Source organism: Gobius niger (assembly GCF_951799975.1).
Source record: "Gobius niger genome assembly, chromosome: 1".
NCBI classification, from domain to species: Eukaryota; Metazoa; Chordata; class Actinopteri; order Gobiiformes; family Gobiidae; genus Gobius; species Gobius niger.
In genome coordinates this window covers 4,945,518-4,962,034 of record NC_136852.1, presented here as the reverse complement: position 1 = coordinate 4,962,034, position 16,517 = coordinate 4,945,518, and the positions used below count along the sequence as shown (strand labels likewise).

General features: G+C 46.4%; 1 protein-coding gene across 1 annotated transcript in view; it reads right to left on the bottom strand.

Moving 5' to 3' along the window:
• LOC306977133 (FRAS1-related extracellular matrix protein 2-like) overlaps nt 1-6,898 on the bottom strand; it is a 222,201-nt gene extending 215,303 nt beyond the window's left edge. The window contains exon 1 of the mRNA XM_079575315.1: nt 1,767-6,898. Within this exon, the coding sequence (XP_079431441.1) occupies nt 1,767-6,762 (4,996 nt within the window). The 5' untranslated portion in view covers nt 6,763-6,898. The remainder of the gene's footprint in view (nt 1-1,766) is intronic.
• Between the last annotated feature and the right edge of the window lie 9,619 nt (nt 6,899-16,517).

The window sequence follows — 16,517 nt, the reverse complement described above, 5'->3', positions numbered from 1 at the left end:
CCATCAGTACCTGACGTCGCAAACATGTTTATTTATTAATGAGGTGATGATTGTGATGCTTCTTTCATACTTTTGTAATGCAGCTAATATGGCACTGCAGCCCCAGACAAATTTCCTCTTGGGGACAATTAAGTGAATCTCATCTCTCATCATCTGGACTATGTCAGGAAGCATCGCACTGGAAGAAAGGTAGAGGTGATGTCTTTGAACTATGCAGAGCCCTTTATTCCCCCACAACACATTTACCATCACTTAAAGGAACAGGCCACCGTCTTTATATACTGAGATATGTTTTTACCTGAGCTTAGACGAGTTGATCCGTACCTGTCTGGTCTTTGTGCGTGCGCTCAGTCACGCAAAACGACCAAAGATGTTGTTAGCATTTGACCAGACAGGTACGGATCAACTCGTCTAAGCTCAGGTAAGAAAATGTCTCCGTATGGAAAAACGGTGGCCTGTTCCTTTAATCTGAAGAGCAGCTTGTAGAAGGTTATTCACTAAGCTCCATGTTGTAACAGTTGTGTAAATGTAGTATATTTACAGTTATAAAGCATTGATGGACAACATTGTGTTTTAAATTTTGCCATTTTGGAAAAAGCTTCTGGCTAAACTGCTGCTCAGAGAAGCTTTCGGTTTAACCTCTTACCACCCGCCTAAAACAAATGCATTCTGTCCTCTTTGGCTATTACATAGGCCTGTGTAACACCTCATTTGAAAGCTAAGACCCACAAAACTGATCTTTTTCCTCGCGTTGTTGCTGTGTTGTGTCACCTTATTTTGTGTGTGTTTTTTTTTATCATTTTGGTCACTTTTGTTGAATTTTTGTCATTTTTTTGTTGAATTTTTGTCATTTTTTTGTTCAGTTTTTGTCACATTTTTGTTGAATTTTTGTCACATTTGTGTTGAATTTTCATCATTTTTTGTTGAGTTTTTGTCACATTTTTGTTGAATTTTTGTCATTTTTTTGTTGAATTTTTGTCACATTTTTGTTGAATTATTATCATTTTTTGTTGAGTTTTTGTCACATTTTTGTTGAATTTTTGTCACATTTTTGTTGAATTTTTATCATTTTTTGTTGATTTTCTGTCACATTTTTTTTATTTTTGTCACATTTTTGTTGAATTTTTGTTGCATTTTTGTCACATTTTTGTTGCATTTTTGTCACTTTTTTGTTGAATTTTTGTCACTTTTTGGTTGAATTTTAGTCATTTTTTGTTCAGTTTTTGTCACATTTTTGTTGAATTTTTGTCACTTTTTGGTTGAGTTTTTGTCACATCTTTGTTGAATTTTTGTCAGATTTTTGTTGAATTTTGTCACTTTTTGGTTGAGTTTTTGTCACATCTTTGTTGAATTTTTGTCACATCTTTGTTGAATTTTTGTCTTTTTTTTTGTTGAATTGTTGTCACTTTTTTGTTGCGTTTACATCCTTGTTTTCTTCTCATTTTTTTGTGGCTGTTTTGGTGCTTTTTTCCCAAGAAGCTTTTTGATTAGGGTAAAGCCAAACTGGAGAAAATGGGATCCGTTCAGGTGGGAGTTAAGAGGTTAAGGCAGTTAGTTCCATCAGGGGGGTTATTGGAAGAGCAAAAGCGGCCCAGAGCTTTGCTGGTAAGAGGACAAGGTCATAAGAGATATTATTTGAGCAAGTCACATGGTAAGAATCATCACATATGACTGAGAAAGTACTCCCTGTTCGCTCCAATCAATTTGAATCAGTAAATGCATTTAAAAAGAAGGATAGGCATGAACTGTAATATATCTCGTCTTACCTTGCGTGAAGCTTGTAATCGTGGCGTTCCCTCTTCCATGGTTGATCAGGTATCCGTACAGCGGCGGGGCAGTCACTCGGAAAATCACGGCATTCTGCAAGCTGTCCCTGTCCTCCGCTTTGAGAGTCTTACTGGTGAAGATGAAACCAAAGTGCCCGCTCTCCAGCACCCGTAAAGTCGGAGCCCCCTTGTTGACCACGATCTGCGGCACGCCGTTATCCACGGGCAGCACCGCGATCCTCATCACCTGCGGTTTGCGGGTTTCGAAGACGGTGTCGGGGAAGACGTAGAAGTCCACGTGGGTGCCGTCGGTGACCGTGAAGGAGAAGCTGTCCTCCGCACCTTCTGTACCGTCGTGCTTGTAGCTGATCATGTTCTCGTTCAAATCCTGCTTTGTGAAAGTGTTGACGCGCCTCGTGTTGTTGAAGAGCAGCTTCCCGTGCACCGGCACTTGGGTGATGGTGAACTTTAAGAGCCGGTCGGCGGTGTCTCTGTCTTCCACCGTCAGCTCGAACGGCGTGATCAGCTTGTTTTCTCCTTCCGTCACCACCAAGCCGTGCACGGTCACCACCGGCTTTTTGTTGTCGACGTCGGTGATGGAAATGCGGAAGGTTCGGAAGACCGGGTTGTAGCCATCGGTGACTTCAAACTCGAAGCTATCCATTTTCACTTCGTCGTCCGCTGTGTGGATGTAGTACACTTTGTTACCGGCGAGCTGGAGTTGCGTGAACGAGGATATGGGCATCCCCGGCGTGTCCGTGCATTCCAGGTGCCCCCTCACCGGAGCCCTTGTAATTGTGAAAACTAAATATTCATCAGGGCTGTTTAAATCCGTCGTGCTGAGCAAATCGGTCGTCAACGTCACTCTACCGCCTTCTTTCAGCGATACGCCCTTACTGACCACATCTGGGAACATCATATCTATCCCGCCCACTGTAACGTAAAAGTATCTATCGATCAGAGGGTTCAGTCCATCCGTGACGTCAAATTTAATCAAATCGCGGATTCCCTCCTGTCCGTTGTGGATGTAAACAATCGCGCCTTGATCGACATCATTTTGTGTGAAGTTCATTCCGACTGTGAGATTTTGAAAAGTTCCAAATGGAGTCGTTCTCTGCAAGTACCCTTGCCCCGGCCCGTATCGGATCACGTAAGTCAACGTGCTATCCTCGGAATCTAGATCAGTCGCTTTTAAAACATTATTGGTGATGACTTTTACTTCCCCTATTTCGATTTCAAGCCCGTCGTTGATAGCCATTCGGGGCGTTTCATCATCCACGGGGATAACCATGACGATTACGGTCTTTTCAATGCTAAACTTTCCATCCGTGAGTGTTATATCAAAGCTGTCCTCTGTGGTCTCTGAGTCATCGTGCTCATAGACAATACTGGAGCCCTCTCTTATCTCCTCCAAGGTGAAGTTGAAGACAGGCACGGTGCCGGTGGTGAGCTGATTGAGAATAAATCCATGCTTGGGGGGTTTGCTGATAATAAACGTTAGCTGATCCGGGGGGAAATCCGCGTCGGCTCCATTCAAAATCGGAGTGTCTATGACTATATTCATGCCCTCCATAACTACGAACTCCCTCATGTAGATCTCCGGCTTCTCATCATTGGAAGGGAGGATTGAAATGGGGAAAAAGTGCCTCTCGGAAAAGTTTACGCCGTCCGAGCATCTGAAAGTAAACCTGTCCTCCACCGGCTCTACGCCTTTGTGGATGCTTTGAACGTAGTAGATGTGATGCTGCCTGATGTCCTTGATGGTGAACGCGCTGATGGCGGTGCCCGATCGAGATTTCTCCGACCCCGGGGCAGGAGAGATGTTTTCCACGTAGCCGGACGTCGGCTGGACTATGATCGTACACAGGAGGTCGTCAATGAGGGTGTCCACGTCATTGGCGCTTATGTGAAAGTCTTCGATGGGGCTTTTCCCGCCTTCGACGACAGAAAAGCGCTCGCCGACAAAAACCTCCGGGGCCTGACTGTCCAATGGGAGAATAGTGACGTGAACTCGGACGCCGGTTATTTTATTCCCCCCCACGGTCCACTCGTCCGACATATCCGTCAAAGTCAGATTAAAGTAGTCCTCTTTAGACATCATTCCGATTTCGCCGCTCGTGTGCGCGTACACTACAAAGCCGTTGATGATGTCCGCCTGCGTGAACTTGCTAGCTGGAACCCCTCGCACCAAAATCTGTCCCAGCAGCGGCGGATCTTCCACAATAAACGTCAACCTCAGGTCATCCGTGTCCTCGTCTCGTCCCTGAATGACGTTGCTCGTGATTTCCGTCGCGCTGTTTTCTAGCACTTCCATAGTCGAGCCGATCGTGCCGGGCGGGAGCGCGATAGTCGGCGTTTCGTCGTCGACCGGTTTGACGTTGATTCTGATCGTAATGGGGACGACGTGGATGCCGTCGCTCACGTCGATAATCACAGAATCTACCGTCGATTCGTCGCCGTTGTGCGTGTAAGAAATCCTTCCCGTTTCGATGTCACCGAGATTGAAAGTATCGCCTTTCGTCATGTCTGTGAATGTAAACTGAACGTGCCCGTGCGTCGGAGGCTGGGTAATCGTAAACAGTATCTGTTTGCTTTCCGTGTCCGTGTCAGTCGTGTATAGCTCAGTGCTTGTAATAGTGTGGGTCCCTCGCTCTAGCAGATTAAACCCCGAGTTTGTAATTTGCGGCGGCTTGTTGTCTACAGGCTTCAAGTAAATCGTGAAAACCCCGTCTGCGTGATTTCCGGAAACATCTTCGACAACGTATCTAAACTGTAGCACATGTGTGGTAATACCGAGCTCCAAATCAGGCGGCTTGTACGCGATTTTATGGTGGTTGATTTGCGCCTGAGTAAACGTCGTCACTTCTACGTCCGGCTGTTCGGTTAGCACTAGCGTTCCTAGCGCGATCGGGTTGTTCTCATCGGTGTCCGTGGGAGGTTGGACTATCGTATACTTCAGATCTCGGTCTTCGGAGTCTAAGTCGCCGTAACGCAGGAATTTTTTACGAAAGTGAGTCAGCTGGTATTCGTGTACGGTCATTTGCAAAGCGGTGCCGGGATACAGCTCTGGCGGCACATCGTCGACCGGGATGATTTTGATAACGAACGAGCTTTGATCCGACTGGTTTGGCGGGTCGTTGTCGTCTTGAACTCTAAAAACGAACTGGTCCATTACCGTGCTAGTGCTGTGCGTCCCGGTGTGTCTGTAAAATAACTTCCCGTCCGTAATATCTTGCTGCAGCCATTCCCTAACGACTTTCTCATACATTTCATCCGCCTTGTTAAACTTCCACGTCGACGGATCTTCCGGGGCTTCGGCTTGACGCAAAAGCAGCTCCGCGATCGTGGAAAACGGCGGGTCTAGGACGAACTTAATCGTGGAATCCTCCGAGTCGATGTCCGCCGAGCTTAGCATTAGCGACGATATGGGCATCATTTGATTTTTGAACAAAACCAACCCGGTGTTAGCGTTGATGATCGGCGGCTCGTCGTCGGTCGGCACGACGGTGATCGGAAACAGAAATTCGACTTCGTTCGCACCGTCTGTCATGCGGAAAATGATGTTATCGCTGTACGTGTCGCTCCCGTCGTGTTGGTAAGTCACGATTCCGGCATCAAGGTCGGCCGGCGTGAAAAACTTCCGCCTAGAACCCAGGACGGTTAAAAGCCCGTGCCTTAATCCGTCAATAACCGTAATTTGAACCTTGTCTAAGTTATCCTCGTCGCTGATTTCTAAATTCTGTGAACTTGAAAGCGGCCTGGACTGCCCCTCGTATAACAATTGCCCCGTGTTTCTCGTTACGACCGGCGCCAAAGTGTTCATCGGCTTAACCACTATCATGAAAGCGAAAGGATCCGAGACGGCCCCCTCCGTGTCCACCACCTCGAACTCAATCTGGAAAATCCGCTCAGTGTCGGAGTCCACGGCGGGGGGCTTGTAGGCGATTTTCAAGTCTTTCAGATCCCCTTGGTGGAATGAAGTTATTGGTAAATTCCTGTCGTCCGTGCTCACAATGTAGCCCTCCTCAAAGGACAAGGGGGACGTGATGTTGAAAATTAAATCATCCGGATTAGATTCAACATCCTCCGCCGCCAGCATGTCCGTGGTGATGGCCGTCATCACGAACTGGTCCACTTCCATCATCATCATGGCCACAAAGCTGGGTTTGGGAGCCGTGTTATCCTGCCCCTCTTTAATCCTCACCAGTATTTGGAAGAACTCCTGCTTCAGCAAATTGCCTTCCTTATCGTACAACTCCAAAAGCATGGGGACGTAATCTCTATTCGGGGACTTCAAAGCGAAAGTGTGCCGATAGCGGACGTTCCTGCTAATAAACTCATCACAGTCGACCATGGTTCCCAGGCTCTCCTCGTCCAAGAGTTGGCCGTACCTGGGCAGCACGCTCCCGCTTGACAGAGAGACGATTTTGCACTGCTGCGCGGCTCTGTCAAACGTGAACTCCAGTATCCGCCTGTCAATGGGGTTGCTGGTGCCGAGCAGTCTCTCCACGGTGAGCGGCAGATTTTTGGTCAGCACCTCCAGCTGCGTGAACACCACCTCCACCTCCATCATGAACGGGATGATGATCGTCTCGGTCTGCGTGTCGTACCTCAGCTGCAGCCTCACTCGGTCCCGCGGGGGGCTCCTGGACCCGAAGTGCGAGTACTTGACGTCGTTGGGTCCGAATTCGCACGGGAACTTTTTGGGAGACAGGTGCCCCGGCCGCTGGGACAGGGGGTCGTTGTCCAGCACTGTCACGCTGCACCTGTCGCCGGGCTGCACTTGGATCACCAGGTCGTTGATGGGGTCGACGAACACGGACCTCCCGAACGGCACGCGCAGCCCGTTGTTCGCCACCAGGATCGTGTCCTCCGATATGTCCGTGCGTAAAGCGTAGGATAATCCGTAGCTGTCGAAAGCGTCACCGGTCCAGAGCAGCGCGGAGAGGAGCGCGCACAGAGCCGTCCAGCGCGAACCGGGAGCGACCCGCGCCATTTGGACGGAGCGGTTTGGCAAAGTTTCCTGCGCTGTTAGAGAATCCACTGCGTAAATCTGGATGAATCCCCGTGTCCGTGTGTACCAAGGTGCACCATTCTTCCCCAGCAGCAGCAGCAGCAGGAGGAGCAGCAGCAGCGGCGCGCACTCGCAACGACTGACTGACTGACTGACTGACTCCCCCCAAACTTCTGCTGCCTGCCTGGAGTAAAAGGGACGGGGACGGTCACGCCTCTTTCGCAGCTCATTGGCGGAGAGACCCTTGTAAGGAAAGCTCCCCCCTCCTCCCCTCCTCACTTTGTTTTTTTAATGGTAACCCGTGTCACTCGGATTAGACTCGCCCGTGCCATGTGGAGGGCTGGACACGTCTTGAGCACGCCGGGAGAGAGTGTGCAGAGAGTGGGGGGTTAACAGTTAACTGAAGGTGATTCAGATGGATTTGCGCGAAGGGCAGATGTGAGTTAGGATGACCACTTCAAATAGGAGATCAGAGAGCAACTCAGGTGGGACAAATCCAAGTTACTGACGCGTTTTAAATCAATCTAAACTGAAGGCAGAAGAACAACACATTTTAAAGAGGGGGTATTATTCTTTTTTCAATCACATAGCACCAGTCTATATCACACTACAATGATGACAAAACCTTCTGTTGGTCTGTAAATGCTGTAAATTAGAATAACTGCCTTGTATAAAATTGCTCTCTCAAAATGGCTGTAGTGAATGTCTTGAAATAGGCCTCTGTCTCTTTAAGAAGAAGAAGAAGATCTTTATTTATACAGCGCCTTTCACAGACATGGTCACAAAGCGCTTTACATGAGACAATTGAACATTCACTCCATACTCGGTGGTGGAAAGCTACGTTTGTAGCTTCAGTTTCCCCTGTGGGAGACTGTCAGAGGCACTTTCGCGACTACACACGTCTGCGCCAACGGACCCTCTGACACCACCATACATTCACTCACACTCACACACATATCATTCATCCTGGCCTATTGTGCATGTTTTTAGTGGTAGGGGAAACCGGAGTGCCCTCAGGAAACCTACGCAGACACGGGGAGAACATGCAAACTCCACACAGAAAGGCCCCGTCCAGATGGGAATCGAACCCTGACCTTCTAGCTGTGAAGCGAGAGCACTAACCGCTGCGCTAAGAACCTCTGAGCCTTTCCGACACGCCCCCTCCACACGCTGTCTGTGGCATCAGTGGGGAGGGGGTTCTGCTGAGGAGCAGTGGTTGGTTACTCGGCTGGTGACGAAAGCTCGGAGGCGTCTCCAGGAGGTGGGGGCGTTCCTAGGAGGACTCAGGCAAACCTATCCCTAAAATGGCCGCCATCAGAGTTTTTACAGATTACTCAAAAATACGTGAATGTGCCAAGGCAACACTTCAGGCATGTTTTTAATGAGGGAATGACATAATAACGTGATGTAAAGCTTGAAAAAGTCGATTTTGCGTAATACCCCCCTTTAAATCGTGGTCTTTCTTTACTTATCTCACAGGCCTATTCCAAAACAGCTACATGTTTTCTTGTTTATTTTACTATTCATGCAAATTGTACTTTTGTCTCCAAACTGATTGATAAAAAATGTGTTCACTCTTGTGCGTAAAGTTGGGGCAGATTTAGATACATTCTCATGCAAATACAAAGAGACAGAATTTCAGGGATGTTTGCCACTACTACTATAATTTAGGATCATATTTACCCATGAAAATATCTGTGAATGCTGCAAGTCTTCTGCTCAGAGTGTAGAAACCTTTGTCTCCCTCTTGTGCTCGGAACAGCACATGCCCACGGAGAACACATTCTGAGATAAATTATGAAATACCTACACTGAACCAGGGCTTGACATTAAAAGTAGCCAAACACTGGTAGATTTCCACTTTGGCAGGTAACTCTAAGAGAAGTAAACATGGCCTATTCCTCTACATATAAACAGCTTTTATTTTGTATACATGAAAAAAAAAATGCAAGAATATGATTGAAAAGGTGGCTAGAAAATAATAAGTGGCTGTAACATTTGTGGTGTTGGTGGTGGTTGTAAGCCAGGGGTGTCCAAAGTGCGGCCCGAGGGCCAAATGCGGTCTTCAGACCAATTTTTGGTGGCCCTCAGGCTGCTTGTTTTATTGCCACAAATCGCCAGAGATGGTAATTTTTGAGGATTTAATTGTGTGGAATTTTTTTTTAATGTTTTAAAATACCATTTATTGTGAGACGGAGCTGGCATTATGGTTCAAAGCCTAAATAAAAGTGTGGGGGATGGTTTAAACCGCTCTTAAATACACACAGTTGAATGTTTGAATGCATTGACCACTGATCTGTCGCCCTCCATGCCTTATACACGTTAATATACGGCCCTCGGTGGAAAAAAGTTTGGACACCCCTGTTGTAAGCTGTTACTTTAGCCACAACTGCCCTGGGACTCAAGAAAGCGAAGGTGGCGATCCACAAGCCATCAGCCCCTTGGACCACCACCAACCCTCAAACACAAGGGGAGGCGGGTAAAGTGTCTTGGCCAAGGATACAAACTGAAATTAATAAGATATTTGTCTCATGGGTTGAAATTGTCATCAGTCAATAGTTTTTATTTTCATTGTCATGGAAATAAATATATAATTTTGTTAGTAATCTAAAAACACTGTCCACTAACAATTTAAGCCAGTTTTAAAACCATAAGGAGTCCATCCTATGTTATGGTATTACCTCAAATACAAATCCCCAGCCTGCATAGAATTGCTGGAAAAATCATAGGGGCGTGTCCAGAGGCGGGTAGTACTCTGTTACATTTACTCAAGTACAAGTTCTTTTATGTAATGTGTGCCCTGACGAAGGCCACGCTCGTGGTTGAAACATGTCAGCCTGCTGTGATATCCCTGCTTAATTAACCTCTTAACTCCCGCCTGAACCGAGAGGATCTTTTTCTTCACGTCATCAGATTTTTTTTTCATTTTTTTTTTTGTTGGGTGTTCAACTCATTTTTGTAACTCATTTTTTTTGTCACATTTTTCTCATTTTTTCTTCAACTTTTTGTAAATTTTCTATCACTTTTTTGTGTCATTTTTTTGTCATTTTTTAAATCAAATTTTAATCAAATTTTTATCACATTTTTGTCACATTTTTGTCATTTTTTGTCACATTTTTGCAATTTTTTCTTCAATTTTTTGTCAATTTTGTATCAATTTTTTGTCACATTTTTGTCATATATTTGTTATATTTTAGTCATTTTTTCATCAACTTTTGTCAATTTTCTATCACTTTTTTGGTCTTTTTTTTTGTCAATTTTTTGTCATTTTTTATCATTTTTTATTTTTATTTTTTTTGGTCATTTTTGTGAATTTTTGCCAAATTTTTGCTTTTTGTCATAAATGTTTGGTCACTTTTTTGTCAAACTTTTCTCACTTTTTTGTCACATTTCCATCATTGTTTTCGTCTCAGTTTTGTTGCTATTTTCACACCTTTTTTCCAGAAGCTTTTGGATTGGGGTAAAGCCAAACTGGAGAAAATGTGCTCGGTTCAGGTGGGAGTTAAGGGGTTAAAGCACTTTTATACTTAAAGTTACACTGCGTAACATTTTGGACTAGAAAACAAACAAAACATGCTCTAATGACCAGCTCAACACAGATAACGCTGTTACTGCAGTGGTTAATAAACAAATGGATTTGAATGAGGACCTAATCTGTTTAAATCTCAAATTCTGCTGCCTTTAGTCACATCTCCATGGAGACGAGCTGGAGACGAACCCACTCCTGGTAAAGTTTACAGTCATATCTTAGCCTCATAAATGTTTGTTTGTATATTTATTATGTACTTTTCAATGAGGAAAATATCTGGCATAAAATAGATGCTTGTATTTCAATTCAAAAGTCTCCATCCTCTAAACCAGGGGTAGGCAACGTCAGGCCCGAGGGCCAAATCCGGCCCTCTAGCACAGAACCTCTGGCCCTCAAGATGATTTTGAGAAACAGTATTACACAAATCAGAGGGTACTTTTTGTCACACCTCCCTCTGGGGCTGAGTTTTCCTCCCTCCGAGTGTGTGTGTGCATGGGCGGAGTTTTCTGGATAGCACCTGCGTAAGATCTGCAATCAAGCTGATTCAAAGACCATGCTCTCCAGCAAGACTCTGCCAGATTGTTCCGTCCTGTGAGATGGTGATTTTTGATCGGCTACTTAAGATTTCTGAAATACTTACCTGTTTGAGATACTTACCTTCGTTTCTTGTTTTTTTAGTTCACCACCTGCTCCGCACTGAAGACTCCAGTCCAGCTTTAAATAAATCAGTTGTATTTTTGAGCTCTTGTGTCTATTTTTTGGGTTCTCCATTTTGAGCCGTAACAGAACAATCTGGCCAAAATGAACCCAGCAGACCAAGATTCTCTCAAACAAGCCCTTGCTTCTCAGGGTGCTCTTGTTGGACAACATGATACGATTCTCCGGGAGATCACCGCCAAGCTGTTGGAATTGTCCACCAATGTGGCTAAGCTCAGCCATGATGTGAGCCAACTCTCCACACAGCTCACTACCCACACGGCTCCACCATCCTCTTCCTCTGAACAGCCTGAGGCCTCCGCTCCACCTCCAGCCATGCTTTCCCGGGAACCCTTCATTCCCACGCCTGAAAGATTCTCCGGTGACCTGGGATCCTGTGGCAGATTCCTTCTGCAATGTGCACTTGTTTTTGACCAGCAGCCTCATACCTACGTCTCAGATAAGTCACGCATTTCATTTGTTCTTAGTCTACTCTCTGGCAAGGCTTCACAATGGGCCACTGCTGAATGGGAAGCTAACTCACGAATTTTCCGGTCCTACTCAGCTTTTACTGAAGAAATGCGTAACATTTTTGATCATCCAGTTAAGGGGAAAGAGGCTGCAAAGAGACTACTAGCACTTAACCAGGGCTCACACTCAGTCTCTCAGTACGCTATAGACTTCCGTATACTTGCTGCGGAGAGTGGCTGGGATGACGAGGCATTGCAAACTGCCTTCACTAGGGGATTAGCGGAGAATGTCAAGGATGAACTTGCTGCTCGGGATGAGACTAACTGCCTGGAGGAGTTAATTTCTCTTTCGATTCGGCTCGATAACAGACTCAGAGAGAGACGCAGAGAGAAGTCTGCACGCCAATATGCAACTCGCGAACCTCATGCATCTCAGTTGTCGTCCACTAATTTTTCTGAACAAACCCGCTTTCCTCCTGTGTTTTCCAGTCCGTCAAAACCAGAACTCGCTGCCGAGGAGCCCATGCAACTAGGTCGAGCCGGCCTCTCATCAGCCGAACGGCAGCGACGTCAGAGGTCTGGGCTATGCATGTATTGTGGACAAAGTGGCCACTTCGTTGACTCCTGTTTTCTCTGGTCAAAAGAAAGGGCTCACCAGTGAAGGGAGAGGTCCTGGTGAGCCGAACCTCCTCTCCCCATCCCCCTACACCGAATCGGCTTCAGCTCCAGGCCTCTCTGTTGTGGTTATGTGAGTCCCTTCCACTTCTTACTTTCATTGACTCTGGAGCAGACGACAATTTCATAGACTCCTCTGTGGTCGCACAAGCCAGGATTCCTATTGAACCCATTGAACCGCCTATAGATGTGAATTCTTTGAATGGAGAACGTCTAGCGAAGATTACCCATCGCACCATTCCTATCATGCTCGTACTTTCTGGTAACCATAGAGAGGAGGCTCAGTTTCTAGTGATTACCTCTCCCCATGCTCCGGTTGTTTTAGGGCTTCCCTGGTTGAAGCTCCATAATCCCCACATTGACTGGGAGGCAAATAGGATTGTCAGCTGGAGTGTTTTCTGTCATTCACATTGTCTTCAGTCTGCCATTGGCCACAGTAAAAGTCCTGTTCCTTCACCTCCCAGTCCTCCTGATCTAACTTCAGTTCCCTCAGTTTACCACAACCTTGCCGAGGTGTTCAGCAAAGAGAAAGCCCTATCCCTTCCTCCTCATCGCCCTTATGACTGTGCCATTGAATTACTCCCTGGTGCGCCTTTGCCAACCACCCGCCTGTACAAACTGTCTCGTCCCGAAAGAGAGGCCATGGAACTGTATATCAAGGACTCTCTAACAGCAGGTTTGATTAGGCCCTCTTCTTCTCCAGTAGGGGCAGGGTTTTTCTTTGTGGACAAGAAGGATCGTACCTTAAGGCCCTGTATTGATTACCGCGGTCTTAATGACATAACAATCAAAAATAAATACCCTCTGCCACTCATTGATTCAGCTTTTGACCCCCTCAATGAAGCCACTATTTTCACAAAACTGGACCTCAGGAACGCTTATCACCTCGTTCGTATTCGCCAAGGGGATGAATGGAAAACGGCGTTCAACACACCTTTAGGCCATTTTGAATATAAGGTGATGCCCTTCGGATTAACAAATGCTCCGGCTGTTTTCCAGAACCTTGTAAATGATGTTCTAAGAGACATGTTGAACAAGTTTTTGTTTGTCTATATTGACGACATTCTAATTTTTTCCAGAAATCTCGAGGAACATATTCAGCATGTCCAGTTGGTCCTTCAGCGACTTCTAGAAAACAAACTCTTCGTAAAGGCAGAGAAGTGTCAATTCCACAAATCCTCTGTTCAATTTTTGGGTTTTGTCATTGAACAGGGGCGAATCGAGGCAGATCCTGCCAAAATCAAGGCTGTGGCAGAGTGGCCCAAACCTGAAACCCGAAAACAGCTCCAGAGATTCCTTGGCTTCGCAAACTTTTATCGCAGGTTTATCAAGGACTACAGCCGTAAGGCGGCACCTCTTACACGTCTTACTTCTACAGCCATTCCCTTTAAGTGGTCCGGTGAAGCAGAGGAGGCATTTTCCAACTTGAAGAAATGTTTTATCTCTGCCCCTGTTTTGTTGCATCCAGATCATTCCAGGCAATTCATAGTTGAAGTGGATGCCTCTGATTCCGGTTTAGGAGCTGTCCTGTCCCAACGGTCCCCAAAGGATCAAAAGTTACATCCATGTGCTTTTTATTCTAGACGACTTACACCAGCAGAAATTAACTACGACATCGGAAATCGTGAGCTGCTGGCTGTCGTCTCTGCATTGCATGAATGGAGGCACTGGCTGGAGGGAGCAGAGCACCCTTTCATAGTTTGGACGGACCACAAAAACCTGTCTTATCTGCGTTCAGCTAAAAGGTTAAATTCCCGACAAGCCAGGTGGGCTCTTTTCCTCGGCAGATTCAATTTTACTCTTACTTACCGTCCGGGATCCCGGAACACCAAACCTGATGCCCTGTCCCGCAAAGAGTCGTCTGATGAGCCAGAACTTGAGCCGCCAGGTCTTATTCTTCCCCCCACCTGTGTTGTAGAGAATCAAAGTCCTGAAGTCAACTGTTCCTCTACCTCACATTTATTGGGGGCAGTTCAGTGGGAGATTGAAAAGATTGTTCAAGAAGCTCAACGCACACAGCCGGATCCAGGCAACGGTCCAGCTAACTGTTTGTTTGTCCCTGATTCTGTTAGATCTCAGGTGCTTCAATGGGGGCACTCCTCGAAGCTTTCATGTCATCCTGGTTTCTACAGAACTTTCTCCTTTGTTAAGCAAAGGTTCTGGTGGCCCTCCATACGCCAAGACACTCGTGAGTTTGTCACTTCCTGTTCTATTTGTGCCCGTAGTAAGGCCGGTCACCAGCCCCCTGCTGGGCTGCTCCATCCTCTGTCGATCCCCAGGAGGCCATGGTCCCACATCGCAGTAGATTTTGTCACCGGACTTCCTATATCAGAAGGTAATGACACAATTCTTACTATTGTGGATCGATTCTCCAAGGCGGTGCACTATGTTCCTCTCCCCAAATTGCCTTCATCTACAGAGACTGCAAAACTCCTGATCCAACATGTGTACCGGCTGCATGGTATTCCCAGTGACATTGTTTCTGACCGTGGTCCACAATTCATTTCGCAAGTCTGGAAGGCGTTGTGTCAGTCCCTGGGTACCACAGTCTCCCTGTCCTCTGGTTATCATCCCCAGTCTAATGGGCAAACAGAGCGAGCGAATCAGAACCTTGGAGCCGCCTTGCGATGTGTCACTGCCCGAAATCCTTTGACTTGGTGTTCTTTCCTACCTTGGGTGGAGTATGCCCATAACTCCCTTGTCTCCTCCGCTACAGGCATGTCTCCCTTCATGGTTTGTCTCGGTTTCCAACCTCCTCTCTTTCCAGACCAGGAACAGGAGGTGGCAGTTCCTTCGGTTCAAGCTCACCTGAGCCGCTGTCGTCGGGTCTGGAAGGCAGCTCGGGCCGCTTTAATCCGTACGGCAGCTCGGAACAAGGCAATGGCGGATAAACATCGAAGACCTTCCCCTTCTTACCAGCCTGGACAAAGGGTTTGGTTATCCTCTCGAGATCTTCCTCTCCAGGTTGAGTCACGGAAATTGGCTCCTAAGTTCGTTGGTCCTTTTGAAATTGACAAGATAATCAATTCCTCCGTAGTTCGCCTGAAACTTCCTGCTGCCATGAAGGTTCACCCATCGTTTCATGTGTCCCTACTAAAACCTGTGCATTCTAGTTCTCTGTGTCCCCCTGCCGATCCACCTCCTCCCACCCGGATCATCGACGACCATCCGGCCTACACTGTTAACCGCATCTTGGATGTCCGTCGTAGAGGGCGGGGGTTCCAGTATCTTGTGGATTGGGAGGGCTATGGCCCAGAGGAGCGGTCCTGGGTTTCCCGGGGTCTTATCCTGGATGCCACCCTCCTTCGTGACTTCTACCGGGCGTTCCCTGGCAAGCCTGGTAGGACGTCCGGTGACGTCTCCTAGAGGGGGGGGTACTGTCACACCTCCCTCTGGGGCTGAGTTTTCCTCCCTCCGAGTGTGTGTGTGCATGGGCGGAGTTTTCTGGATAGCACCTGCGTAAGATCTGCAATCAAGCTGATTCAAAGACCATGCTCTCCAGCAAGACTCTGCCTGATTGTTCAGTCCTGTGAGATGGTGATTTTTGATCGGCTACTTAAGATTTCTGAAATGCTTACCTGTTTGAGATACTTACCTTCGTTTCTTGTTTTTTTTAGTTCACCACCTGCTCCGCACTGAAGACTCCAGTCCAGCTTTAAATAAATCAGTTGTATTTTTGAGCTCTTGTGTCTATTTTTTGGGTTCTCCATTTTGAGCCGTAACACTTTTAACATTATTAGAGTAAAATGGGAGGAAAAAAAGGTAGAAATACTGTCAATGCACCCAATGAGGTCATATATTATGTACAACACTGACATTTGAAGGAAGTGCACTGGAAAAAGAATAATCGTTTTAAGGAAGATTTGACATAAACCTACTTAAATTAAGAGATTAAATCTAAGGTTTGAGTAGATTTGTTCTGGTCTTAGATGAGATAAAACCTCTAGTAGTTATTCTCTTAATTCAGATCATTTTGTGCCATTTCAAGGGAAAAACAATTCAGATTTCAAGTGGGTTTTATTCTTGTCCCATTGGCATTTGTATCAAACCGACTCCAATTCAACACAGCATTTGATGAATATAAGCCATTTTAAGTCATTTATCTCATTTAAGATGGTCATTTTTCCAGTGTTGTGCTTCACTTTGGGCTAATAACCATAATAATCTTTGTTTGTGTTAGAGTGCGATGTTTTGCCACTGTTTTGTGAGCACTACTTTGTTCAGCAGCGCAGGGTTACGCGCAGCGTTATAATAATAAAGGCGGAGCCTCCCCATGCGGTTCAGTTCAGAACGAGCACAGGGGCAATGTGGCTACTACCAAATATGAAACATGTCTCCCGTGTCATGATTGCCTGGCGACTGAGGTG